This window comes from Carettochelys insculpta, chromosome 3, assembly GCF_033958435.1.
Source record: "Carettochelys insculpta isolate YL-2023 chromosome 3, ASM3395843v1, whole genome shotgun sequence".
NCBI lineage: Eukaryota > Metazoa > Chordata > Testudines > Carettochelyidae > Carettochelys > Carettochelys insculpta.
The window spans coordinates 15,978,266-15,991,953 of NC_134139.1; the positions used below are offsets into that span (position 1 = coordinate 15,978,266).

Genomic DNA, 13,688 nt, shown 5'->3' on the forward strand with positions numbered 1-13,688 from the left:
AGTAATGAAATAGATAAAGATCTTCAAAAGTTTAACAAAATAGAGGGACGCACTGATCTATTTTCTCCAGACCCCTAAATGACCTCCTCAAAGATTGGACTCACAACTCCAGGTTTACAAGGCCAATGCAAGTTATGCACTTTTAAGTGTTGGCAGGATTGGGCATTACAAAATAAGTGGTGTAAATATTCTGTGGAAAACTGTTTAAGTGATTGGTAAAATCAATTAGAAGTTATATTAATAACTAACATTCAAGAACTGTCAATCTGTGATTATATAATAATTATTACATAATGAAATGAGTACTTGTGAACTCTGTGCATTAGGGTTCTAGCACTTTAGTAGTTCATGAATGTTGTGTTGAAAATAGTTTGCGTTTGCTGAAGACGCCCTCTGTGCATACCAATCACAGTTATTTTAATTCAAACATGAAATACGTATTGCAACCATGAGCTGTCATCAACAGCTGGCAACAGAAGACATATTGCTAACTTTATGGCTTGTGGTTTCAAGAACCTCATTAGTTTGAACCACTTGTGTATTAGAAGTCTGTTAAGTAGACTGCTGATTACCAGTCTAAATGGAGACAAAGGCTCTCTGTAAACATACAGCATATTTGTTGAAGGGCTGCATCTTAACTGAGGAGCAACTAAAAGAGTTAAGAGTAAAGAGGGAACAGCTTTCAGGTCTGTGCTTTATTTCTGCTTGTTTTTTCCATTATCAGTAGTTACAGCTACTATTGTTCAGGAATAAAAGGAGAACTAGTGTATCTTGGAAAGAACAGGCTCAGATGTAGACATTTTAAATTGTATATAGGCATGGTGGAACAGATGTGAGGGCAGGGATAAGGATGAGTAGACATGCTAAATTGGGAAAGAAAAGAATGACAATACGTGAAAACCAGAACTCAGACTAGGCCAATGAAGTAAGGCAAAACTCAAAGGGGGAAACAAGGAGGAAGACAGGAGACTGGGAAACTGAAAAGAAGGCTCAAGTGAGTGCTGACATGATTAGAAGCAAATTCAGGAAGCGGTTATGGAAGACAGTAGAGAAAGCTAGTATTCAACATAGGACACACCATCACGGTAGAACAGAAAACTGGTGAGAAGAGGGAGGGAAAAAAGCAGCAAACATTAAGGGACACACAAATAGGCAAGAGGAAGAACAGCAATCAGGTATAACAGGGAATACCTACAGGCAAAAGAACCCAGACAGACACAATGAGGGTTATAACTGTAGTATAAAAATCATTAGGTAGTCAAAGCAAATCTCATTAGGGTTGAATTTAAGCAGATCAGTGTAAGGTCGTCATGCCAGGGTTTATTATGGAACTATTAGCAAAGAAGCAAGACAGGAAAGGAAGTGATTCCAAAAATTAATAGCCTGCCAACAACAGTCAGTGTTACAAAGAAAACCAGCATAGCTTTGGCCTCTTAACCTTTCCAAAACTTGGTTGACTGGGGCAAACAGTTAGCAAAAGGCATATGCCCAGTGCTTAAATTCCATTCCCAAGGACTCCTCCCAAGGGAGTCTTCTGTGTGAGTCTGAAACTACCAAGCTGCCTGATTTGGGAGTGGATGTAATTGTTTCTATGGTGAGCTTTATCTACATTTTTGTGAAAAAGCTGCTGCAATGAAGAGCTTTGGAGGACGGGAGTGAGGTATAAATACTTAAAGACTGATACATGTTTAGAACATGGACAGGGAAAAAATAGAACACTTCTTCCACCAAGTCCTGAAAACTAAAATCAGGAAAATAAGAGATTTTAGACTAGACTACAACCAAAGGGCACAAGAGAGAACATGTAACTTGAGATAGTTGCTACACGAGACATTAGACATAGGACCACATCCTTCAATCAACTTTGTGCAGACAGATTTCTGAACCTCACAAAAGTCAGCAGAGTCCTTCCAAATGAAGCTCCAAGGCTGGGGTCAAAGATAAGGCAATGAAATAAAAGGAGCACCTCCAACAATTGTCCCTTGTCTTATACTTAGATTGCCAAATCTCTGTAGCAAGAACTGTTCTATGTCTGTACCTTACATAAGGGGAACCTGACCCACAACAAGGACTCTTAGATGCTAATGAGAGTCTTTTCACTCCAGCATGATCCCCCTCCCAGGTATTAATGGAAAAAACAGAAAAAACATGCCTCCTAACTTAAGACACGTAGCAAATGAAGGCATTTTAAGAAAGAAAGGACAATTAACCCCCCTTACTTGAGGGAGGAGAAAAGTAAGTGGAAGAATGTACCACATAGGACAATAGACATATCATCACTGGATGCTATTGTCTAGGTTCTTTTCTCCCCTGCCCTTCCCAGAGGCAGGGCTCCCCTAAAACCTGTGTTCCCTGACAGGGCATCCTCCCTTGAAGCACTTGGAGAGAGAGCTCTTTCGCTTAGGTTCTGTCTACTTGAGGAAAATATTTCTAAATTCTACCATCACAGTTCTACAACATTGCTCTCACTCTCCAGATCCTCACCTTGTCATGGTTAGTGGGCTTGTGTGTTCCAATGAACCCAAGAGTGATGCCGTAGGGAGTCTCGTACTCCCAGCACAGTCACCCATGGCAGCAAAATCAAGAGGGAGGGTCCAGACAAAGAACAATCCTAAAAGCCCTCAACAGCTGAACAGGCAGAGGATAGCAAAGGTAATGCTACAGCAGCTGTGAAGGTGGATGAGGACCACAGCAAACACGAGATGCCCATGGATTCCATGCCATTGGACCCAAGCTTTCTGTCTGTCAAGAACCATGTGGTGGCTGCAGTGCAATAGTCACACACAGGCATGTTCCTCTGTGTAATAATCTCCTAAATTTAAGCCCTACGGTGACTGGTGAATGGCGAGGGGAGCAGGATTGTGAAATCTGGAAGCTTTTAGTCATGAACCAGCACATAGATGATGGATGGATCTATTAGTTGTCCTGTTTCAAGGACTGAGGTGGTAGAATGGTATAGCTGCTGCAACCATGAATGAGCAGCCCTGTTTAGAATCTGCTTTGCTCAGGCCACAGGGGAGGGTACTAGAAAAGCTGGCCTAAACATTGTCCACCTCAACCCCTCCTCCCCGATTGGGATAACTGCATCCAGTGGGTTCACCTCCATGAGGTCAAAATCAAAACTGACCAGCAAACTTTGGAAAATGGAATATTCAGACTCTAATGGACAACCCAGAAAGTGAGCAACCCGGAAGACACACAGCAATTATTGCCCACAAGCTGCAACACTTGAACATCAATATAGCTGTCCTGGCAGAAACACAGACCACAAGGAGGACAGCTAAGAGAAGAAGGCAGAGGGAACATTTTTCTGGAAAGGAACCCCAAAGGAAGAAAAACAAATTTATGGAGTAAGATTCGCCATCAAAAATGAACAGACGAAGATCTTATGTGAAGTCTCTGTCAGCATCAATGAAAGTCTCATGATTCTCATCTTGAAACTTGACAAAAACCAACAGGCAACTGTCATCAGTATATATGCACCAAATCTAGACACCAAAGATGATGTGAAGGAGAGGTTCTACACCCAACTGGACACAGTCCTGAAAGACATAGCCGAAGACGACAAGATTATTCTCTGGGGGGATTTCAATGCCAGGGTCGGAAGAGACTTGGATCTTTGTCTGACTACCACTGGGAAAGAAGGAGTCAGCAACAGCAACTCCAATACAACACTCCTACTTATGAAATGTGCAAAATGTGACCTCATAACCAAAAAGACCGTTCCACCAGAAAAACAAATTTAAGATCTCGTGGCAACATCCAAGATCAAAGCACTGGCACTTCATGGACTAGGTCATCAACCACGCTTGGAATTGGGGGGCGGGGTGTCCTTCTCACACATGCAATGACTAGTGCTGATGACTGCTGGACTGATCACTGCCTTATTTGATCCACAATGGCAATTAAGATTGCCACCAAATGGAGAAGACAGAGGAAACAGATCCAATGAAAGATCAATGTACAAGGCTTGAAATACACCATCAGATGAAGTGACTTCCAGATAGCGCTTTAAAGGAAGCTGTCAACAGCACACCCTGAAGATGCAGAACAACACTGGTGTCAACTGAAAAATGATATCACTGAAGCTTGTGGAGAAACCATTGGCTCCCAGGCCAGGAAGAATCAAGACTGGTTTGATGAGAATGCTGTGGAAATTGAATGCTTGACTGAGGCAAACAGCAAAGCCTTTAAGGCCTGGCAAAGTGACAAGTGCATGACAGAGAGAGAAGTGCATGCCAAGGCAGAAGTCCAACATAAAACAAGGACTCCGAAAAACAATGGTGGACTGAGAAGGCACAAGAACTCCTGCATCTCGCAGACATCAACAATACAAGAGGTTTTTTTAATGCTATCAAAGCTGTTTATAGACCAAAAAAACACGGAATTAATTCCCTGAGATCAAAGGACAGCACCCAACTTTTGAAAGAATGAATCCATTGCTTCTCACTGGAGGGAGCACTGTAATGAGTTCTTGAATTGCCCCTCCACTGTGGTCCTAAAATCCCTTGACCAAATCCCTCAGCAACCACCTAGACACAATATTGCAATGCTTCCTATCCTGAGTGAGGTCCAAGCTGCCATGAAAGAAATGAAGTGCAACAAGGCAACCAGACTAGATAGAATCCCCCCCAAAGTCTTCAAAGAAGGTGGGCCAGAGCTCCACAAACAGCTCCACCTCCTGAGCCTCAAGATCTGGAATAGGGAGCAGATGCCATAATATTTCAGAGACTCACTGATCACCAGTCTTTTCAAGAAGGGTGACAAGTCAGACTGTGAAAGATACCGTGTCATCTCTCTCCCGGCAACAACACGCAACATCTTAGCTCGAATCCTTGCAAACTGACTCCTGCCACACACACAAGAAATTCTCCCAGAATTCCAGTGTGGCTTCTGACCATTCCTAGGAGCAGTGTACATGATCCTCACCACCTGGTAACTGCAAGAAAAATTTCAGGAACAAAACCAAAACTTACATAGGACTTCCATTTACCTGACCAAGCATTCGACACAATTAATAGCAGCACCCTGTGGACTATCCTCTGAAAGACCAGATGTCCGAAAAAATTCACTAGCACCTTAAGGCTGCCTCATGACAACATGACTGCCACAGTATTGAGCACCAACAGATTGCAAAGAGACCCTTTTGAGCTCAAAATGGGAATCAAGCAAGGCTGTGTCATTGCACCATCACTGTTCTGCTTCTTCATCACCATGACCCTTCACCTCATCGATGGCAAGCTTCCAGATGGTGTGGAAATTGTCTATAGAATGAATGGGAAGGCTTTCAACCTCAAGAGACCAAAGGCTAAAAGCAAGACATCCACAGCCCTGATCATGGAGCTCCACAATGCGGGTGACAATATGGTTGCTGCTCTTTCTTCCACATCCCTTCATACCATCTTAAGTGCCTTTCCTGAAGCATACAAGAATCTCAGCCTCACACTGAACATTAAAAGACCAAGGTGCTCCACACCAACCTTCACCAAAAGGACAATCTCAGGCACCTTCTACTGAAGTCAATGGAGAACTGCTGGAAAAGGTGGATGACTTCCCATACCTTGGAAGTCATCCTTCCACTAAAGTCAACACTGATACTGAAATCCAGCACTGAATGAGCCATGCAAGGTCTGCTTTCGCCCACCTGAGACAAAGGGACTTCGAGAACTGGGACATGTATCCCAAGACACAGCTCCCTGTATACCATCAAGTGTTTGTACCAATGCAACTATATACATCTGAAACCTGGACAACATACAAGCATCATTTGAAGGCACTTGAATAATATTAACACTGGCTCAGGAGAATCCTAAATATCTCTTGGGAAGATAGGTGCATGAACACTATCATCCTTGAAGAGTCGAACATGACCTCTATTGAAGCCATTATCATTCATCAACACTTCATTGAACTGGACGTGTGGTTCAGGTGTCTAATCAGCATCTCCCAAAACAGATTGTTTTCCAAGTTGGAGGAAGGACAGAGGAGCACCGCGGACCAGTAGAAGTTGCATAAGGACAAACTGAAAGCACACATGAAAAAAGTGAAGTATTGGTGTCGATACTTGGGAGAACCTTGCCCAAGACCATTCCCAGTGGAGGACGGTAATCCATGAGGGGTGAGCACAATTTGGGATGTCCCACTGCTGTGCAGACGAGGAGAAGCAGAGAAAAGAGCATCAAAAACTGCCCCGCACCACTGCAACAGCACCAACACCTGCCTCTTCTGTGATAAGATATGAGAATAGGGCTCATTAGCCATCGATGAACTCACAAATAGATGGGTGACATGAAGACATCCTATTGGTTATCAAGTGACCACCAAGAAGGAGAAGGACAATATTGCCAACCCCAGTCTGCAACAGCCTCCAAACATCATGAGATTATTTGTAAAATACTATGATTTTAAGCCAGTGAATTCTGAGTTCATCTTTTGAAGCTTTTCTCGCCAAACAAGAGCAAGTTACCTACTGAAAAAAGAAAAACACACTTGGATTTCCATTTCATCACCCCAGTTTCTGGTGAACTGGATTAAAGAAAAACATTGCATATGATAAGATCTGATAAAAGGTGGGAAAGCTGGCAACCCAGGTCTACCAGTGCTCAAAGCAGTAGAGTTTCAGAAAAGTCCTTAACGCAAAAAACATTTCTCAACATTAGGTTCAACTCATTACCATCAACTCTCCCAGAACAAGACAACAAATGGATGCTGGGTACTAAAAGCAATCCTGATCTGAGCCATGTCTATTCTTACAGATATAGCGGCACTACTGCAATTAATGCAATTATGTCAATTTGGTGGGTTTGATGAAGACGTGCTATGTTAATGGCAAACCACTCTCCTGTTGACTTTTTCCTCCAGCTCTCCAGGAAGCATAAGGTAGGCTGGCAGAAAAGCATCTTGTCAACACAGAGAAGACATCCCTGTAAATTGACCTAATTTACCTCTACTTCAATTATGTAACTTACACAACTGCTGTAGAGTAATTTAGGTGGACTTACAGCCATTAGGTAGTTATGAAAAAAAAGTGTTGCCAAAGGACAGAATTAAAGCAACATTTTAAATCTGACAGGGAACTCAAGAAATTATATTAAAAAAAAGCAAAGTTTCCACTGCAATGCTAACTTTACTTTTTCCACAGCTCAGACATTTTCAGTCCTACTTTTCATGTAAAGTATAAATTGACATATGATGATAACAACATAGGCTATGTTATCTAGCCAAATTCAGGCTTTGTGGAAAAACTCTGGTTTTGGAAGTTCCTAACTTCTGAATGCTTAACTTCCTAAAGGTGAAATTTAATTGCCATTGTGTTTCCCTTTCCTTTTAATATTACATTAGTATAGGTAAAAAGATCTAACAAATTATTTCAACATTAGATAATGGACTTGGGAGAAGTTTTCAGTGTATTCTCAAACATTTTAATTTTAGAAAGTTTACAAAACTAAAGCAAAAGTCCCATCCTATTCTGACCTCACATATAAACTTAAAAATAAATAAAAACAGATGTGCTAATTACCTCAAACTAAATCAAATAACCCAGGAAAAAAAATATTTAATTTGACTTGCACAACATCCACATAAGAGTCAAACTTCACCTGTACCAGCAAGGGAGAAAGAGGTGAGCTTTACACCTTGAAAATGAAAGGCCTGAAGTAGACCTAAGTTCCAAAGGCCCTAATGGAGAATGCCCTGCTGCCAAACTTTAGCACACATGTTTATGTAACTAGTCCACAGCAAGCTGGCATACGAATTGACTTCACACCAGCCTGTTGCATACTAAATTGTTTACATGGTCACTGTGGTATCTTGCTTGCTTGCTCCCATTTTGAAACAGAACCAGATCAAACCACATTAAGGAATGGTAAGCATGAAGCAAGCAACTGAGGCTTTGATTTACATCCCAGTTTGCCACATGTTAACTATTCATAGACAAGTCCTCTGACACTCTCTCTCTCACACCACTGAGGATTTTATAGGTCATTGTAACAAGATAGCTGGCCCCTTAAACAAAACTGGGCTCAGGTCTCCTGTTCCACTGTAGGTGTGCCTAGTTTGGTGCAACAAAGAGAGTGGGGCTGCGCCAGCTACTTATAAATCAGAGTCTAGAATTCTGAGACAGAGGGCACTTAGAACCAAGAATTAAGAGGAGGAAGAGAATCCAGACATGAGAGTAAAGAGATCTCAGATAAAGGGCTGTTATGGGCTGGGAGCTTTATGGAGGGAGTGCTCCTGAATATGAGTGTGGTGAGAGTTCCCTAGTAGAGCAATGGAACCTGATCAGGCTAATGAAAGCAAGTGGTGTTCAGGAAGGCCCACCAACCAGAGAGGCGAGGAGAAAGCAAAGGGGACAGTTGCCCTGGTCCGCTCTGATGTACCAAGGCAGCACTGCTGTGCACAGCTATGAGGGAGTGGCAAGGCCCCAGCACCACAATCCAGCAGCACTGATGGCTGATTGCTCTAGGTGCACACCTTCCTCCCTTGGCCCCCCACTTTCAGAGCACAGAGCCAGGCATCTCTCCCACCTTGCCACAGGGCCTGCAACAACTGTTGGCCCCGCTGCATTTAGGGAATCACCTTCGAAATTCCCCAGGCCACAGACCCTTGGTCAGATAGCTAAGAGCAGAAGAGGAAGAGGTCTGCTGGCTCTCTGAGACAGAAACCTGAAGCCAGAGAGTAGAGAGGGCCAAAGACCAGGGATATGACAGAAGGGGTGAAACTGCTGATGTCTCCAGCCACAAGTTAGCACCCTACCTGAGAAGGACACAGGGCAGAGAAATACACCTGCTAAAGAGATTTAGCTGGGGCACTGGGAGAGATGCTGAAACCCTATCTGGTGATATATAATTGCCATGAATGTTCTGTTTGGTCTGTGTTGGGAAGATTCTGATTTATGTTAGTGGGATTGTTAAAATTAAACTAACCATATAAAAAAGCTTATTGACATAACCAAAGGTAGTTCTAAGTTTATACGAAGAGGGAAACTGAGGTGCGGGGTCACTTACAGGGCTGAGATAAGGTCTTTAACAATATTCAACAGAAGCAGGGAAAAAAAGTCAACCAAGGAACCAGACAACACATATGGATCACAGAGTTCAGGAAAACAAACGTCACTTATCAAGCAGATCACTGAACTCAACCAGCCACAATTCCTACATGCATTCTGGACTAGCCCTAAAAATAAATTGGTACTAGAATAACCACCTCTCAATACCTCAAATCCTAACAAGGTGATTTTGGGATACTTTTACACAGAATGAAAATAAGCTTGCTTGATGGGATGAGTTTGGCTGTGGCTTGTCTCAGATTTGGAATCTCTGATATTTATTTATTCTTTCTAGGTACAGGATTCCATATTGTCTTAGTACCAACACTGTTCTCTGCATGCATTTCCGCCTGTTCCTGCTCTATGATGGTTCTAGTGTCATACACTTGAAAGCCCTCCAGTGATGTTTCATTGCCAAAGCGAATCGTCTGAAAGGTACACCTAATAAAGATTTACAGTAAGCAGATAAAAAGAATGTAAAGGCATACTAAGTTTCCTGCACCCTCAAAGAGAGTCTTGGGGCACTGGAAATCCTGAAGGGTCAAGAGCTACTTTTAGAGAGCAGAAAATGCTTTTGATTGGCAACAGACAAATGCTTCACTGTTGTGACAAAATCAACTCCAAAGATTATACGACATGTTCAGTAAACTGCAGTTAATAGTCATATTACAGAAGACTGAGAAAAGCTTTGGAAAAATACCTGCAAATTCAGCTTTGGCATAAGGGGGAGACCTGAGAAGATCTAGAGTTCTGTAACATGCACATATGGGCACAAAACAGACATCAAAACATTCCTGATCCACCAATCAGTTAGTCTACATTTTAATGGAGTGGGCCATTCTGTTAATGACTTAAAAGTCTGTGTTTTATTGAAGAAGAATTTCCAGTCTGCTTTACAAAGAGAAGCTGCTGAACTCTCTTTCATATTCAGATTCGACACATTAACACGTGGTTTGAACTGGGATGCAAACTTTCTAGGACATTATAGGGGCTCTTTGGCATACTTGGCTTAATCTAATTCTTGACTCCCCTCCCTCCGCCCTCTGATTTGCTCACCTTGATAATTTTTTTTTCCTGATTTGTCAACTTAGATGACTGTTTTGGTTCTCTATGCCTTAAATATTGAGTCTATTCTGGTATGGCTATGGTCTGAAGAAGTGGGTCTGTCCCACGAAAGCCCACCTAATAAGTTATTTTGTTAGTCTTTAAAGTGCTACTTGACCGCTTGTTTGTTTTGATAGTATATACACTAACATGGCTCCTTCTCTGTTACTAAAGCGTGCAAGATTTGGACCCATACTAAATCTCTTTTGGAATGGAATTCTGTGCTTTAGGACCTTTGACTGTCAACATTTCATTCAACAGCTTTTTAACATTCAATTAATGCAGCTCCACATATCCCTGGATTGCTGGTAACAAAACTAACATTTCCAGGTCCCAGCCTACTCAGGGCTTTGTAAATTAGGATCAGAAATTTAAATTAGATCTGTGATTGGGTACGAAGCCAGTGAAGGTTCTAAAGCTGATATGGGAGGTGTTCCCATTTATTCTTTTATTTTGGCCGGGATTTTTCAAAACAAATTTCATATTAGTTTTTCCACTCATTTATATCTTTAATTAATAATACACAATATTCATTTTCAGTAAGATGGTGTAAAACAAAGCTGATAAACCAGCAAATCTTTAAACAGAGTTCCATTTTTTCCATTGTTTGCTTGTGTTATTTTCAGAACTTACCAGCAAATGTACATTCAGCATATGTATGTAGGTAGGACTAAACCTGTACTTCACTGGAATTTTAAGCTTTAATTTCACGCATCAACTGAAAGCCTTTGGCAAGAAATGCTATGCTGTATTGTGAGACATCAAGTGGAGAGAGAGATTTACAAGTTGGACTGGTAACATCAGAAAACTAGTTTGTTAAAAATAGCAACTTAGCCTATCATTCACCAATAGTCTAATAGCACTAGCAAACCTATATAGGCAGAATGAGGTAAGAGATTTAAAGTAAGGGTTGGCGACTCTGATTATAAACAGAATTTGTAACACAAGTTTACACACAACAACTATGTCCGTGTCCTCTTTCCCCACCCCCCAGCCCCGCCTTCATCTCAGTGAACAGCAAGATTGTCCTAACAAAGATGGTTCCCAGGACACGATAGTTTTGCTAACTGTGCTTGTATACCCAAAATTTGTTGGATGTGCTGATTGAACTGTAACAGTGCTTTGTCTGGATACAGAAACATGCATTACCTTCACAGTCTGTGTTGTGTGCAATCAGCACACACCTCACTCCACATGCCCACTCCACACGCCTCCACTCCACATGCTTTACCCATGCCACTTTACTCATACTGGTAGGAAAAAACTACCTGGACAGTAATCAGCAGAATCTGGCAACCCTGTGTGTAGGCAGCAGAAAAGAAATGTCTCCTGGACCACAAAAGAACCCCAACAGGCTCCATGTAGCCCATGGGCAGCAGGTAACCCACCAATGAACTAAGTGATTCCAGAGAACAAGTCCAATTCAAAGTCTCTTCCAATTTCATAAGGTATTTTAGAATAAGACTGAAGGGAACAGATGCGCCTTTTCGTAGTGTGGACAAGCTATCAAATGTTTGTGGCATTTTCTCCCTAATGTTTGCATACAAATCGAGCAATGGTCAGTCTTAACACAAGCTGTCAGCAAACAGCATATGCGGGAGAATTTAAAAAATAAATAAATATAAATGAACAGCTATTTGGCAGTGTCCAAAATGGAAATGATCCAGCATTAGGAAGAAAACTGAACAGGTTGTGCTGTCTATCTACTCAATTTTATTTGAAAATATCAAGTTTCATTATCTTATACTCAAAAGCCTATTTTCAAAATAGTCAAATCAGAACAAGGACCATACGCTTTTTTTTTTTTCAAAAAAAATTGACAGTTAAGAATAGAATGGTTAACCCAGGAAGCTTATGTTAAAGAAAAAAAATGCAATTCTGCAAATTTACTTAAAATATCAAGTAAGAAAAATTGGGAATTTAACTCATCCTTACTTTTAGAATATTTTGGGTTTCATTCCACTTGTTTGTCCACTCTTTGGTCAGTTCTTGTACCTATGAAATAAAACAATAATACTTTATGCTGTACTAAATGAATCATTTGAAAACCACGCTCACTTTCCCAAAGGGCTTGGTACAGAGTTTCAGAGAACTTAAAATGTCAAATATTTCCCAGGTTGGTTGTTCCCTGCAACTGATTCCATTTCTAATACTGGGATAAGAATTCAATTTCACTAAAATCTGTTCCAGACCACTTAAATTTGCCCCACCAAAATAAAGCCTGAGTTATTTATGCATGTGTTTGCAATAATTATGTGCTCAATATACAGTAAGAAGATAAAAATGATGCACTATCACACTGCAGATTTTTATCTTTTTAGAAAGGAAGAGATTATCTAAGGACATGAAAGGATGTCATAAAAATTCCCCTTTAATGTTTCATAAAAACAAGGGATTTACTCCAGGTTATTTCAAAACAAATAAAATGATTTATTGCATCTTATGCTTAGTTAAACCTATGAAATCTATAGCCACAAAATGAGGTAAAGCCTATAGCTAAATTTTATAATGAACTGGAATAATTGTAGGATTTACTGTAACAGTGATTATTCCTTGTAAAGTCTGAGACCTCGTGATTCAGGCCACATGTTGTCCAAAAAGGTTTCGTAGAATCATAGAACACTAGGACTGGAAGGGACCTCAAGAGGCCATCGAGTCCAGCCCCCTGCCCCAATGGCAGAGCCAAGTACTATTGAAACCATCCCTGATAGACATCTATCTAACCTGTTTACCGAGACTTCTAGTAACAAATATTTTTGTTGTCTTTTTTGTTTCCACATACCTGATGTATGGGATTTATATTTAAGACTATGTAAAATTAAGGAACAAAAACTATATAGTGTAAATTTAAAGTGTTTATATATTTCAGTGAAAAAATTCAAATCCTTCTAATAAGAGTACCTTAAATGAGCAATTATAAATACATGTCAGGATCTCAAGTCTTTAGACTATTGCTCAACAAATCTCAGATACACGTAACTCTGCATATCTGTACAATGGCCTATCTGTCATATGTTACCTTAGATTCAAATTAAATTTCAAAATTAAGTTCCCTCTTGAAGGAGATATTTCTTTAATTTAAACACAAGAAGCATTTCTTGTGGGCTCTCTAAATGGCTGACATAACACAAACAAGAGCATAGTTAGTACAAATTGTTCACAGTCCTCAGGCACTATCTTTTATTCCCAAGCAACATCTGATAATTACTTTTCTTGATACTTTTACCCTGAAATTAACTCTTTACATATTGTATTAGCCAAATCTACTCTCAAGTAGTGAAATGTTTAAACTCAAGACTAACCGCTTCAGTCTACTTTACAATTTATACGTGAATTGATCTTGTACTTGGCTGAACACAGAACAATGCTTCCCTTGACAGCTCTGCCCAAATGACCTTGGTCTTGACTTGCAACTGTATCCTTTAGTTTCACCTCTGGATTTTATTTGTGGACAGACAACAAATTAAAATGGACTATGTGGTAGTTACATTATACTGGTCAACTGCCCACAAGGGAATATACTGAACTCATAAATGAG

General features: G+C 40.7%; 1 protein-coding gene across 5 annotated transcripts in view; it reads right to left on the bottom strand.

Annotated features, from left to right (window-relative positions):
• KIF16B (kinesin family member 16B) overlaps positions 1 to 13,688 on the bottom strand; it is a 286,791-nt gene that overhangs the window by 207,238 nt on the left and 65,865 nt on the right. For all 5 annotated transcript variants that reach the window (XM_074989378.1, XM_074989376.1, XM_074989375.1 and 2 more), the window contains one exon: positions 12,086 to 12,145. In XM_074989378.1, the coding sequence (XP_074845479.1) occupies positions 12,086 to 12,145 (60 nt within the window). The remainder of the gene's footprint in view (positions 1 to 12,085; positions 12,146 to 13,688) is intronic.